General features: G+C 41.0%; 1 protein-coding gene across 2 annotated transcripts in view; it reads left to right on the top strand.

Annotated features, from left to right (window-relative positions):
* LOC121436711 (tRNA (uracil(54)-C(5))-methyltransferase homolog) overlaps positions 1–13002 on the top strand; it is a 48595-nt gene extending 35593 nt beyond the window's left edge. For both annotated transcript variants that reach the window (XM_041636723.1, XM_041636722.1), the window contains one exon: positions 11142–13002. In XM_041636723.1, the coding sequence (XP_041492657.1) occupies positions 11142–11197 (56 nt within the window). In that variant the 3' untranslated portion in view covers positions 11198–13002. The remainder of the gene's footprint in view (positions 1–11141) is intronic.

The raw sequence follows: 13002 nt of genomic DNA on the forward strand, positions 1-13002 counted from the left end.
ATGGGGGTAAATATGGAAGGAGTTATGGGGAGGAGGAGGGAGGCTGAATATGAGCAGAATACATTATATGTGTATATGAAATTCTCAGAGAATTAATATAAATATTATATTTAAAAAAGAATTTAAAAAGCCAGGTGTTGTGGTACCTGTTTATAATGCCAGGTCTTAGGCAGAGACAGGAAGATCATTGGTTTGATATCAGCCTAGGCCACATAATGAGATCATATCTCAAAAACTAATATTAAAGACAAAAACCCTGACAGGTGTTGTGCAAGCTTTTAATCTGAGCCTTCAGGAAGGCAGAGGCAGGCAAATCTCTCTTGAGTTTTTGGCCAGTGTGGTCTCCATAGTAAGTTCCAGGCCAGGCAGGAATACATAGTGAGACCTTGTATCAAAAAACATCATTTATCAATGAACTATAAAACAAAATGAAAGATAGGGAAAATAAATGTTATTGTGAAAAAATAGGTAAATAAACCTAGTCAAGAACATAAAAGGGTAAAGTCACAAGAATATGGTCATAAATAAAAGAGCAGAATATCTACAGATATGAAGGATTTATTTTGCTTTTTTTAAAGACAAGGTCTTACTGTGTAGCCCTGTCTACCTAAGAACTTACTGCATAGACCAGTCTGGCCTTGATCTTATGACAGTCCTTCTATTTCTGCCTCTCAAGTGCTGGGGTAGCAGATATATATCAGGGTACTCAGATTTTTTCCAATTATGAGAAAGTACTCCTTAGAGCTTGCTTTAAAAATATCTGAAAATCTACACGAAGTCTGATTTTTTTGGGGGGAGTATACAAATGGCCAAGGTTAGTTCTAAAAATCAAGGTAAATGCTGAACAGTGAGCATGGAAAAGTGAGATGATTGTGTGGTGTGTGGATGTGTAATCCCAGTACTCAGGGGCTAAGCCAGGAGGAAACCTGCAAGTTTAAGATAAAGCTGGGTTACATAGTGACTTAGAGGTCAGCCTGGCATACATAGTGAGACTACTGTCTCATCCAGTGCTTGGGAGGAAAAGCTTCTACCTAAAAAAAAAAACATTAGGCTCACTCTCTCCATCTTATTTGCTTGTCTGTTTCTGCACAATTACTCTCCCATTGTTATTGTTTTTGAATACGACATGAAGATGGCATCTCTTCTCAGTGGGTAAAAATGGGCTATTCAGTAAATTATGATTGACAAGTGTTTAGAGACTGCAACAAGTTGGATTTATATCTAGACTAAATTGTAAATGGGTCAAAGACTACAATGTAAAACATGGGAACCTAGAAATGTATTCTAAGAAACCATAGGATTTCTTTAGAGTTATCCTGTGCTTTCTAACTGAAAATTCAGAAGATATAAGTTAAAAGGCAATCATTTGTTAATATTTTGTTTAGCATGCAAAGAAATTGGTTTCGTTGTCACTTTAAAGACTATTTTGCTTTTCACATTATTTATCAGGGGGAGGGGCGCTTGTGTGAGTTAGTTCTCTCCTTCCACCCTCTGCATCCTGAGAAGCTGACTCTGGTCATCAGACTTTGCAGCTGACCCATCTCAGCAGCCCACATTGATCGCTCATCCATTTATTTCGTTGTGCCACTTTCTTATGTGTGTCATGTGCCTTGCTTATATGCACTCCCTCGTTCATTTTATTTCATTATGACCGTCCCCTTCCTCAACATTGTCCCCATTCTGTCTACTCCCCCCCCCCACGTCCACAGACATACACACACATAGACACACACACACACACAAAATCGTGATATGTGTTTTCCTGACTCTGGCTTATTTCACTTAACGATAATTTCAGTTCCATCCGTTTCCTTGTGAATGTCATAATTATTTTTGGCTTTAGAGATGAATCAGAACTCCATTTGCATCAGGACCACACTTGTGTGTGCGTGTGTGAAAGCCAGAGGTCACCACTGAGTGTGTTCCTCTTTCACTTTCCAGCTTACTTTGTCTCTTTTCTGTGCAGATGTATTCATGTGTGGAGGCCAAATGACAGCATAGAGGAGTTGCTTCTCTCCTACCATGTGGATTTGGGGTTCAAATTCAGGTCATCAGGCTTGGCGGCAAGCGCCGTTATCCACTGAGCCAGCTCACTGGCCCTCCATCTTTCCTGAGACAGGGTTACTGAACCTGAAACTTGTCATTTAAGCTAGACTGACTAGTCAGTGAGCCCCTGATGTCTGCCTTTCTCTATCCCCTAACCCTCAGCACTGTTACAGACCTGTGCTGTCACTAAGCTCTTGCATGGGTGCTGTGAATGGAAACATAGGTCCTCATAGCTGCTTGACAAGCACTTTGTTGAATTATCTCCCCAGCCCTACATTGCATTTTAAACTATTTTTTTCATACACATCTAGACTATTTCTACTCCATAGCTGTTGTGAATAAGGCTGCTGTAAGCATGGGTACACGTGTCTCTGCTGACTGGGTCCTTTAGGTATATATCCAGGAGTGCTAGAGCTGTGTCATATGCTAATTCTGTTTTTAATTTTTTTTGAGAAACTTCCACATTGATTTCCACAGTTGCTTTACCAAGTTATACTCCTACTTGCAGTGAATTTGTTGTCATTTGTTTCTTTGATGTTAGTTATGACTGGAGTAAGATAGAATCTTAGAGCAGTTTAAAATTTCTATTTCCCTAATGGCAATGATGTTGAACACTTTTAAAAATACTTATTGGCTATTTATATTTCTTATTTTTCTTCAAGAACTACCTATTAAACTCACTAAATGATATAGAAGAATGCTATACTACATAAAATACTTAACTGTGGGAATATTTTATATTTTTATAAAGGTTTATTTTATGTGTATAAGTGTTTGCCTATGTGCCCAAAGAAGCTAGAAGATGGTGTTGGATCCTCTGGAACTTGAGGTCCAGATGGTCATGAGTTTCCATGTCGGTGCTGGGAACCTCACCTGGATCCTCTGCCGGAGCAGACACCACTCTTAAATGTAGAGCCATCTTTCCAGCCCTGGAAATATTGTCTAAAAAGTTCATCATTCAGTGATTTTTACTATGTGAGCATCATGGGGAGTAATTATGGACAAGAAGATGGCTACACTGTTGCTAAGCTAATCTTTCAGGACTGCTGTTTTCTATGTAGTGTCTACCTTCATTGTAGTATACCATTCACAGCCATGAATTCAAAATGTATAATAGTACTAAGTCAGGAGTGGTGATAAATGTCTATAATCCTAGCACTTGAGAAGTAGAAGCAAGAGGAGATCAGGAATTTAAGGTCATCCAGCCTTGGCTACGTGGTAAATTTGAGGCCAGCCTGGGCTACTTAAGGGCCAGTCTCAACAAAACAAAACCAAAACAACAAAAAATGTATCATAGAAGTAAATGTGAGAGTGAGAGCTGAAACTTCAGAATTTTTAGAAGAAAATATTTAAAATCTTCATGACCTTGGGTTGGGCAAAGTCTTCTTTAACATGGCATCAAATGCCCAAAGAAAAAAGAAAATATTAAAATCAAGACAAAGCAAAAATCCCTTATTTTATTACAGATGTTACCACCATGGAATAGGAGAAGATAATGCTTGGTATCCAGTGGCCAGATACGAAAGACCACATATTAAGTCAGGTGTGGCAACATGCATCTGTAACCCCACCTCAATGCTGGCAGGCAGAGGCAGGTGGGTCCCAGGGGCTCATTGACTAGCCACCTAGCCAACTCATGAGCTCCGGGTTGAGTGAGACCCTGTCTTCCAAAATTAAGATGGAGAGCAATTGAGGAAGACATCACAAAATCAACTCCTGGCGTCCGCATGTGCCTCTATGGGCAAGTGCATCCTCTCACACAAATATAAACAACATACACACGCACGCACAAACACACACACACACACACACATACGCACGCTCATGCACAGGCATTGGGCAAGGGGAGAGAGAGAGAGAATGAATATTAAGTGATTCTTTTTATAGAAAATGTCCAGGATAGACAAGTCTACAGAAATTGAAAGGTTTGGGAGTCCAGTGGGAGGTATGGCTGTTCTGCGGTACCTGCCATCTTACTGGGCTAATGAAAAATAAAGTTGCTGATAATGCACATGGTAAGTGCATGCTCCGAATATACCGACAACCACTGAGCTGTATAAATGGGTAAAGTATACAGTATGAATAATGTTTCAATAAAACATTGGAGAAAAATCTGAAACTTTTGCATAACAAAAAGCACCGTAAGCAATTTCACTTAATGGAAACAATTTGCAGTACATATTACAAACCCCTTTTTCCTCAGTCTGTAATCAAGCCCTAGAGGTCAATAAGAAACAGGAAAACTGGCCGGGCAATGGTGGCACACAGCTTTAATCCCAGCATTTGGGAAGCAAAGGCAGGCCGATCTCTGTGAGTTCGAGGCCAGCCTGGTCTACAAGAACTAGCCAGCTCCAGGACAGGCTCCAAAGCTACAGAGAAACCCTGTCTCGAAAAACCAAAAAGAAACAGGAAAACTGTACAGTTGGAAAACTAACAGGGTATATGCAAAGGAAGTATTATAAATGCATCGATGCATTATAAGATGATGCTGCCTCACCATGAAAATAGAAATATAAACTGGATGCTTTAATTCCAGCACTTGCGGGGCAGAGACAGGCAGAGCTCTTAGTGCTAGGCCAGCCTGGTCTACAGAATGAGTTCCAGGACATGCAGGGCTACATAGAAAGATTATGTCAGGAAAAACAGAGACACAGAAAGAGAATGGAAATGAGAGTTAAAACTGTATTGAAACCAGGCTCAGTGGCACATGCCTGTAATCCAGCACTCAGGATAATGAGGCAGTAGTATTATGAGTTTGAAGCCAGTTCGAGCTACATAGAAACAGTCTGTCTAAAACCTGTAGCAAAGTACATTGAGATACACCCCCGTCTGTGCATAGGTGTATACATACAGCACATTTTGATCATATCCAACCTATTACCTCACCCCAACTCCTTCTAGACCCCCAACACATCCCGCTCCCAACTCCATGTTTCTTTTCTTTAAATAACCCACTGAGTCCAATTAGTGCTGCCTGTATGCTGGCAGGCTATCTTCCGGCAGCCTACCAGGGGCCATATCCCTAGAGAAACACTTTTTACGTTCCAAACTGGAAAACGTGCAAAAGTTTGATAATGCACTGTTGACATTATGGGAACACTAGAAATCAAAATTTTTGTTGGTATGAATTGAGCACTAATCTGTACAAGTTGGTATCATCCCTTTGGAGGTAAATTTAGTAATGTAGATTAAAAATTTAAATATATGCATACTTGGTGACCCAGAATTACATGCCTCAATTAGAAAATGTTTTATGTTATTTCATGTGTATGAGTATATATGTATGAGTGCCTTGTATGTATGTCACCACTTGCATTGCCTGATCTCACAGAGGCCAGAAGAGGGCTTCAGATCTCCTAGAACTGGAGTTACAGACAGTTGTGAGCTGCAGTATAGGTGCTGGGAATTCAGCCAGGCGGTGGTGGCGCAAGCCTTTAATCCCAGCACTTGGGAGGCAGAGGCAGGCGGATGTCTGTGAGTTCGAGTCCAGCCTGGTCTACAAGAGCTAGTTCCAGGACAGGCTCCAAAACCACAGAGAAACCCTGTCTCGAAAAAGCAAAAAAAAAAAAAAAAAAAAAAAAAAAATAGGTGCTGGGAATTGAACCTGGGTCCTCTGGTTAGTTTCTTAACTACTGTGCCATCTCTTCCGCTCCCATTCCTCTGATTTTTATCCTGCAGATCACTCCCAAACATAAACGACATAAAATTAGTTATTATAATATTTTAACATTAAAAGAGAAAATATAAAAGTCATCAGAAGAGAACTGGATAAATTATTTATGATTTATCCATAAGATGGAAGACTACCACTATGTAGAAAAATATAATGTACTGATAATGGAAAATCTTGACAATATGTTAGTTTTCAGCAGCTTTATGGAGATTTATTTTATAATTCATACAATTTTACCAATTAAAAAACATACTTCATGGGACTAGAGATAGTTCAGTGGCTAAGAGAACTTGAGCACTTGTTGCTCTTGCAGGGGACCCTGGTTTTGTTACCAGCACCTACATGGTGGCTCACAACCTTCTCTAATTATTGGGTACAGTGGTGGAACACACCTTTGATCTCAGAACCTGGGAGTCAGTGGCAGGCAGATCTCTGTGAATTTGAGGCCAGCCTGGTTTACATACTGAGTTCTAGAGCTACATAATGAGACCATGTCTCAAAAAATAAAATATATTTAAAAGTGCTTAAAATTCATGTTACATATATTTTGTTGTTTTGGCGGGGAGAGGGCTGGGGGGATTGAGACAGGGTTTTTCTGTGTAGCTTTGGAGCCTGCCCTGGCTCTTGTAGACCAGGCTGGCCTCCAACTCACAGAGATCTGCTTGCCTCTGCCTTCCAAGTACTGGGATTAAAGGCATGCGCCACCACACCCTCCGTGTTACATGTATTTTACCAAAATAAAAACACCCACACACATAAACTAAAACAAGCCTTTTTTTAAAATTGAAAATAGGTTCTTTTCTCATACAATATATCCTGATTATAGTTTCCCTCTATGTACTCCTTCCAGTTCCTCCCTCCTCCCCTTCCATCTGGATCTGTTCCCTTTCTGTCTCATTAGAAAAGAACAGGCTTCTAAGAGATAACCACAAAACATGGCAAAATAAAATATAAAAAGATGAAGCAAAGACTATCATATCAAAGTTGGACATGACAACCCAACAGGAGGAAAAGTCTCAAGAGCAGGCCCAGGAGCCAGAGATACACTAGTTCTCCCAGTCAGGAGCCCCATCAAAACACGAAGCTGATAGCAGAGGACCTGGTACAGATCCAAGCAGGCAGCTGGGCGGTGGTGGCACAGGTCTTTAATCCCAGCACTCTAGGGGCAGAGGCAAGCAGATCTCTGTGAGTTCAAGGCCAGCCTTGTCTACAAGAGCAAGTTCCAGGACAGGCTCCAAGCTACAGGGAAACCCTGTCTCAACAAACAAGCAAACAAACAAAAACAGACCCCAAGCTTACTGCTTCAGTCTGTGTGAGCTCATATGTGCCTTACTTAGTCAATTCAGAGGGCCTTGTTCTCCTGGCCTCCATCCCTCTGACATACATGTAGGCAAAACACCCATATATATATATAAACCAAAATCAATCAATCTCTCTCTCCTCTCTCATTTTTGCTTTTTTTGTTTTTGTTTTTTCTAGACAGTGTTTCTCTGTGTTCCACTCTGACTGTCCTAGAATCTGATCTGTAGACCAGGCTGACCTCGAACTCACAGAGATCCATCTGCCTCTGCCTCTTGAGTGCTGGGATTAAAAGTGTCCGCTAACACTGACGGGATAGCTTTTATGTTTAAGTATACAGTTCAATGAGTTGTGGTTGGTTTGTTTTCAAACTCATGCAGCCATTATCACCACCTAAGTCCAGATTGTTTTTGTCATCTCAAAAAAAAAAAAAACCAAACCTGTGCCTTTTAGTATCAGTGCATAGCTCCACCCCTGCTGTCTGACCTTAGGCAGCCCATAATGTGTTTAAGGCTTTGCCTGGCATTTCATTGAATTGAATTGTGTCATGTACTGTGTGCTTCCTCACATCTTTCACTTAGCATAATGTGTGTGATGTTCATCTGTGTTTAAACATTTATTGGTCTTTCATTTTCTTTTTTTTTGGCCTTAAAAGGGAATAATATTGTATGTATATTTGTCTCTTACTTATCTGCTCATGGGTTGATGGCTTTTATAAATAACACTGCAATGAATATTCACGTGCAAGTTTTTCTTTCATTTTTCTTTGAGAAAGACCTGGGAGGGGAATTGCTGGCCCATAATGGAAACTAGTTGAACCCTTTGAGGAGATTCGCTTGGTTTTCAAACAGCTGCCTTATTGTACCAACAGTAGTATTCCACTTTCTCTATATTTCTCCTGTACCTTCACAAAGTCTCGTTATTGACTTTAAAAAAAAAATTTTTGCCGTGCTGGCAATGACTCCCAGGACCACTTGTGTCCTAGTCGGCAGGTATTCTTCCAGTGAGGTATATCCTAAGCTCTGGTTGCTGCCTTTTTTCCCCTTAAGATGGCAATTCAGTATATCATTGTGGCTTTTCTTTTCATTTCCCCAATGACTAAAGGTTTTTGAATGGTTCTTTTTGTTTGTTTGTTTTTGTATTTTCAAGATAGGGTTTCTCCAAGTACCTGCCTGTCCTAGAACTCACTCTGTAGACCAAACCTGCCTCTGCCTCCTGAGTGCTGGGATTAAAGGCGTGAGCCACCATCGCTAGGCCAAGAGTTTTGTTTTTTTAATATATCTTTTTGCATTTTTCTTTGGAGATAGGGTCTCATGCATTCAATGATGGCCCAGATTGACCTTGAGTTTGTGATCCCCTGTCTTCATCTCCTTCGTGCTAGGATTACCGGCATGCACCATTGAATATGGTTATGAAGTGCCGAGGATTGAGCCCAGGTCTTTGTGCAGGCTAGACTAGCAGTCTGCCAAAGGAGCTATTTTTCCTGCTCCCCTTTTAGTCAGCTGTAAACCTTGAGATATTTGCTAGTTAATACAAGATTGAGATCTTACGTCCATCTTTAACTGGGTTGACTTTCTACTGTTGAGTTTTTAGAATTCTTCTGTATGTTTGATAGAAGTTCCATGTCAAGTATATGAGTTGGAGAAATCCCTCTCTGCTTGTTCTCTCTTTGTTTTCTGTGTACATGTCTCTGTTTGTGTTCATGGGCATTGCTAGATATCAAATCCAGCGCCTCACACAAGCCAGTGAGTACTCCACTGCTGCGGAGCTACATCCCCAATTCCTCCTCCTCTTCCTCTTCTTCCTCTGCCTCCTCTCCCTTCTCCTCGTCCTCCTTCTCCATCTGTCTTCTTGAGACATTGTCTCACTGTGTAGCTCTGGCTATCCTAGAGTTTGCTTTGTAGACTGGGCTGGCCTCAAACTCACAGAGTTCTGCCTGCCTCTGCCTCTGAGTGCTGGGATTAAAGATGTGCACTACAATACATGGCTCAATAGTATCTTTTGAAGTACAGTCAAGTATATTTTTGTGGCTTTTGATTTAAGTTCTGAGATAAGGTTGTCACTAACTAGAACTAGTAAGGTATAGAATTGTTCATATACTAGGTTAATTTGAAGGATGAGAAGCATGTGCATTTGTGCTTGCTTATACTTTCATAGAGAGACTCTAGTCAGTTATATGAGACACTGATAATGAGCAGTTAAATTGAGGCTACAAAGATGGTTCTGCAGTTACGAGAATGTACCGCTTTTGCAGAGGAGCTGCCTTTCATCACCTGCACCCACAATAGGCAGCTTATCACCACCTGTGACTTCAGCTCCAGGGGACTCGAACACCTCTGGCTTCCTTGGGCAGCTATTCACATGCATGTGCTTGCATGTGTTCACATGCATGCTTGCATGTGTGTGCACTTACATGCACCACACACATATATACATGATGAAAGGGTAAATCTTGAAGAATGAAATCACATTTGCAGGAAATTTGATTACTGCATATTATTATGTTAAGTGAAATAAGACAAACTTAGGAAGACAAATGCTAAATGTTTTCTCTTATACATGGAGTCTACATTATAAACATTTGTGCATGTATGTGTGAGTTTGGGTATAGAATATAAAATAGCAAGGGAATCTTAAGGGACTATGGTAAGTGGAAGAGGGAGCTCCCTGGGGGAAGGAAGAGACTCAGTCAGAAAGGCAGGAAGCACAAGGAAGGGTGGAGGAGGAAAAAAATTAATGAGAATGATATGATATAAGTGAATGAAAATACCTCAAGGAAGCCCATCGCTTTGTATGTTTTCTTTAAAAATGAATTAATGGAAAGACCCCCCCTTCAGAAATAGACCCTAATAACAATTAATTGTCTCTGTCTAGAAAGAACTGGGAACAGGGCTGTAGAACTGGCTAAGGGGCTAAGAGCACTTGAGCTCCTGCAGAGGGACTCGAGTTTGGTTTTCAGTGCCCATGTGGTGGTTCATAACCATGGGCAACTCCAATTTCTGATGACCTGGTGCCCTTTTCTGACTTCCCCAGATACCAGGCACTCATGTTGTGTATATACATACATACAAGCAAAACACTCATACACATGAAAATTACATAAATCTAAAAATATTTTAAAAAGAAAGAACTGGGGACATATGAGAGATGGCAAAGGAGATTACCTTGTGCACCTCTAAATGTTATTCCATTTTGACTCAAATGAAAGTATTCATTATACTGCACATTATATATAATAACAGTGAATTTTAAAATGCAGTAGTTAAGACTAAACCTAGAATTCAGATATCACACTGAGAAAATTACTAAACATGTCCTCAAAAAGGGAAAGCAGTTTCAATTTCAGCAAGATACTGTGTACATATGGTAAAAAAAAGTCTGATAGTGTAAAACTATAAAAGAATTGGTAGAAATTGGAACAACCTTTTTAGGAGAGTTTAGTGGGTACCTGTCTCAGGGTCTTATGAATGTAAGCCGTGATGTTTGACAATATATACCTTACATCCACATGTAAATTATATATAATCTATATATGTATAGGGTTGAAATCCAGAAATTTGTACATGCTAATCATATGCTCTAACTCAGAGACTGAGATTTACCCCAGCTACTTGGATGCATGTGTGTATGCACCAAAGGACAACCTAAAGGTGTTGTTTCCCCAGGACCCATTTGCCTTGGGTTTTGAGACAGGACTCTCTCACCGGCCTGGATTTCACCCAGGAGGTTAGGCTGGCCAGCAGTGAGCCCCAGGGATCTACTTGGTTTTGCACCCCCTAGAACTGGTTTGCAAGCATATGCCAACACACTTTACATTTTTACATGGATTTTGGGCATCGAACTCAGATACTTTGACAACCAAAGCATGTTCGCAGTCCTTTAGATGCATTTTGATTTAGTATTTTTGGCTTGCAATGGGTTTGTTGGGCCATAACCTCACTGTAAGTTGAACATTTGTACTTTAGTGAGGAAGATGGCTAAGCAAAACAGTTACCTGGAAATAATGAGTCATGGAGATGCCAGACACATGGGCCTGTGTGACTAGAGAGGAAGAACTTCAATTATAAGTCTGGTAGTTGCTTCTCTTTTTTCTGTGAACTGATCCTATGGTCTCTTTCTACAGGCTGTGCTGTCCTCCAAACTCTGCTAAGAAGCTCCTTGGTGAACCCTTTGTCCTGAGAGAAGCTGTACCCGTGGATTTGTTTCCCCACACCCCACACTGTGAACTGGTACTACTCTTCACTCGATAAGGCTAGGAGACTGCAGGCTGCTACGGCTGAAGTTTCAGGGACGTCATCAGGTTTGGCCTGTTGCTGCATTGGAGACCATGGATGTGTCTCCCAGGAAACCAGTCTTTGTATCCCCAGCAAGAGTTTAGCTGGCCTCCTCTGAGGTGGATTGAACTATAGCTTGTCATATTTCTTTGGGATTACCCATATTTGTCTAGCTTTGAACGCACCAAACTCCTTGGATTTCTTACAAAGCAGAAGAAGGGGCTAGGGAGCCAGGCGGTGGTGGTACATGCCTTTAATTCCAGCACTGGGAGACAGAGGCAGGTGGATCTCTGTAAGTTCAAGGCCAACCTCATCCACAGAGTGAGTTGCAGAACAGGCTCCAAAGCTACACAGAGAAACTCTGTCTTGGGAAAAAAAAAAAGGGCGGGGTGGGGAAGCTAAGTAGGTCACTTGCTTATTGCGCATACACAAGTACCTGAGTTTCGAGTCCAGCATTCACATTTAAATAACAGGTCTGTTCTTCCAGTGCTAGGAACTGGAGACAGGGGGATCCTGAGAGCTTTCCTGACCAGCCAGTCTAGCTAAGAAGTGAGCTCCAGCTTCAGTGAGAGACCCTTTCTCAAAAAAAGGAGTTGGAAAATGTTTATCAACTGCTGGCCTCTACAAGTGTAGTCACAGGTACATACATACACAATACATACATACACACATGCACATATACATACACACAAAAGCAGACAATGTTATGTAGCGATTACAGGGCAGTTAGGTTGTCTAGACTTTGACACTTCTAAAATGTCCTTTAATAATGTGCTTATGTCCAGGGCAGAAGAAACGGCTCAGCATCACCCAGGCACATATAGCTCTTGCAGAATTCCTAAGTTTGATTGCTGGTACCCACGACAGGCTGCTCACAACTGCCTGTAACTGTAGGCCAGGGGATCCAATACCTTATTCTGACCTCCATGGACACTCGCTCACATGCACAAACCCATACTCACCCACATGCAAATATACATAATTAACAAAATAGTTTTCTAAAAAATTAAAAAGAAAATGTAGTTATTTCTAGGAGCAGTAGCACCATTTATTTCTTACCTGTAGAAGGAGAATTGGTCAGTAGAGATACCCAGAAGGGTTAAGAAACTCTCAAAGTAGGGGCTGAATACTTCTGATTGTGCTGAGTGTTGTGGGGGAAGGTAGAGTCAGAAGCCTCTAGTAATCCAGTACACACTATAATAAAGTGGATATTGAGGCCAACTGTATTCACTCATCTGTAGTCCATGAACTTTTCAATTCTGGAATTGTCCTTGGGTGGTTGCCAAGCCATTTATGCTATATATTTTGAATACTCATGGTTGGAAGCCAAGGAAGTTAGCATGTGTGGCCAGACTTACAACATAATAATCAGCTCAACAGGTAATTCAAATGTGTCTTAGTTCTAAATGCTCTGAAAGCAGACTGCTTCTCAAAAGAAGATAGCTGTTAAAACTTATAAAAAATATTGTATATTTTTGCGGTAGCGTCTGTCTTAGTGTTCTGTTTCTGTGAAGAGACACCATGAACAAGGCTACCCTTATAAAAGAAAGCATTTAAGTGGGGGCTTGCGTGCAGTTACGAAGGGTTAGCCCATTATCATCATGGTGGTACAACAGAAGGCAAGGTTCCAGAGCAGTAGCTCAAGGCCCCTCCCAGTGACACACCTTCTCCAACAAGGCTGTACCTTCCTTCCTTCCTTCCTTCCTTCCT

This window comes from Microtus oregoni, unplaced genomic scaffold (genome assembly GCF_018167655.1).
Source record: "Microtus oregoni isolate MIOR12 unplaced genomic scaffold, Mior012 000050F_002, whole genome shotgun sequence".
In the NCBI taxonomy this organism is placed as follows: domain Eukaryota; kingdom Metazoa; phylum Chordata; class Mammalia; order Rodentia; family Cricetidae; genus Microtus; species Microtus oregoni.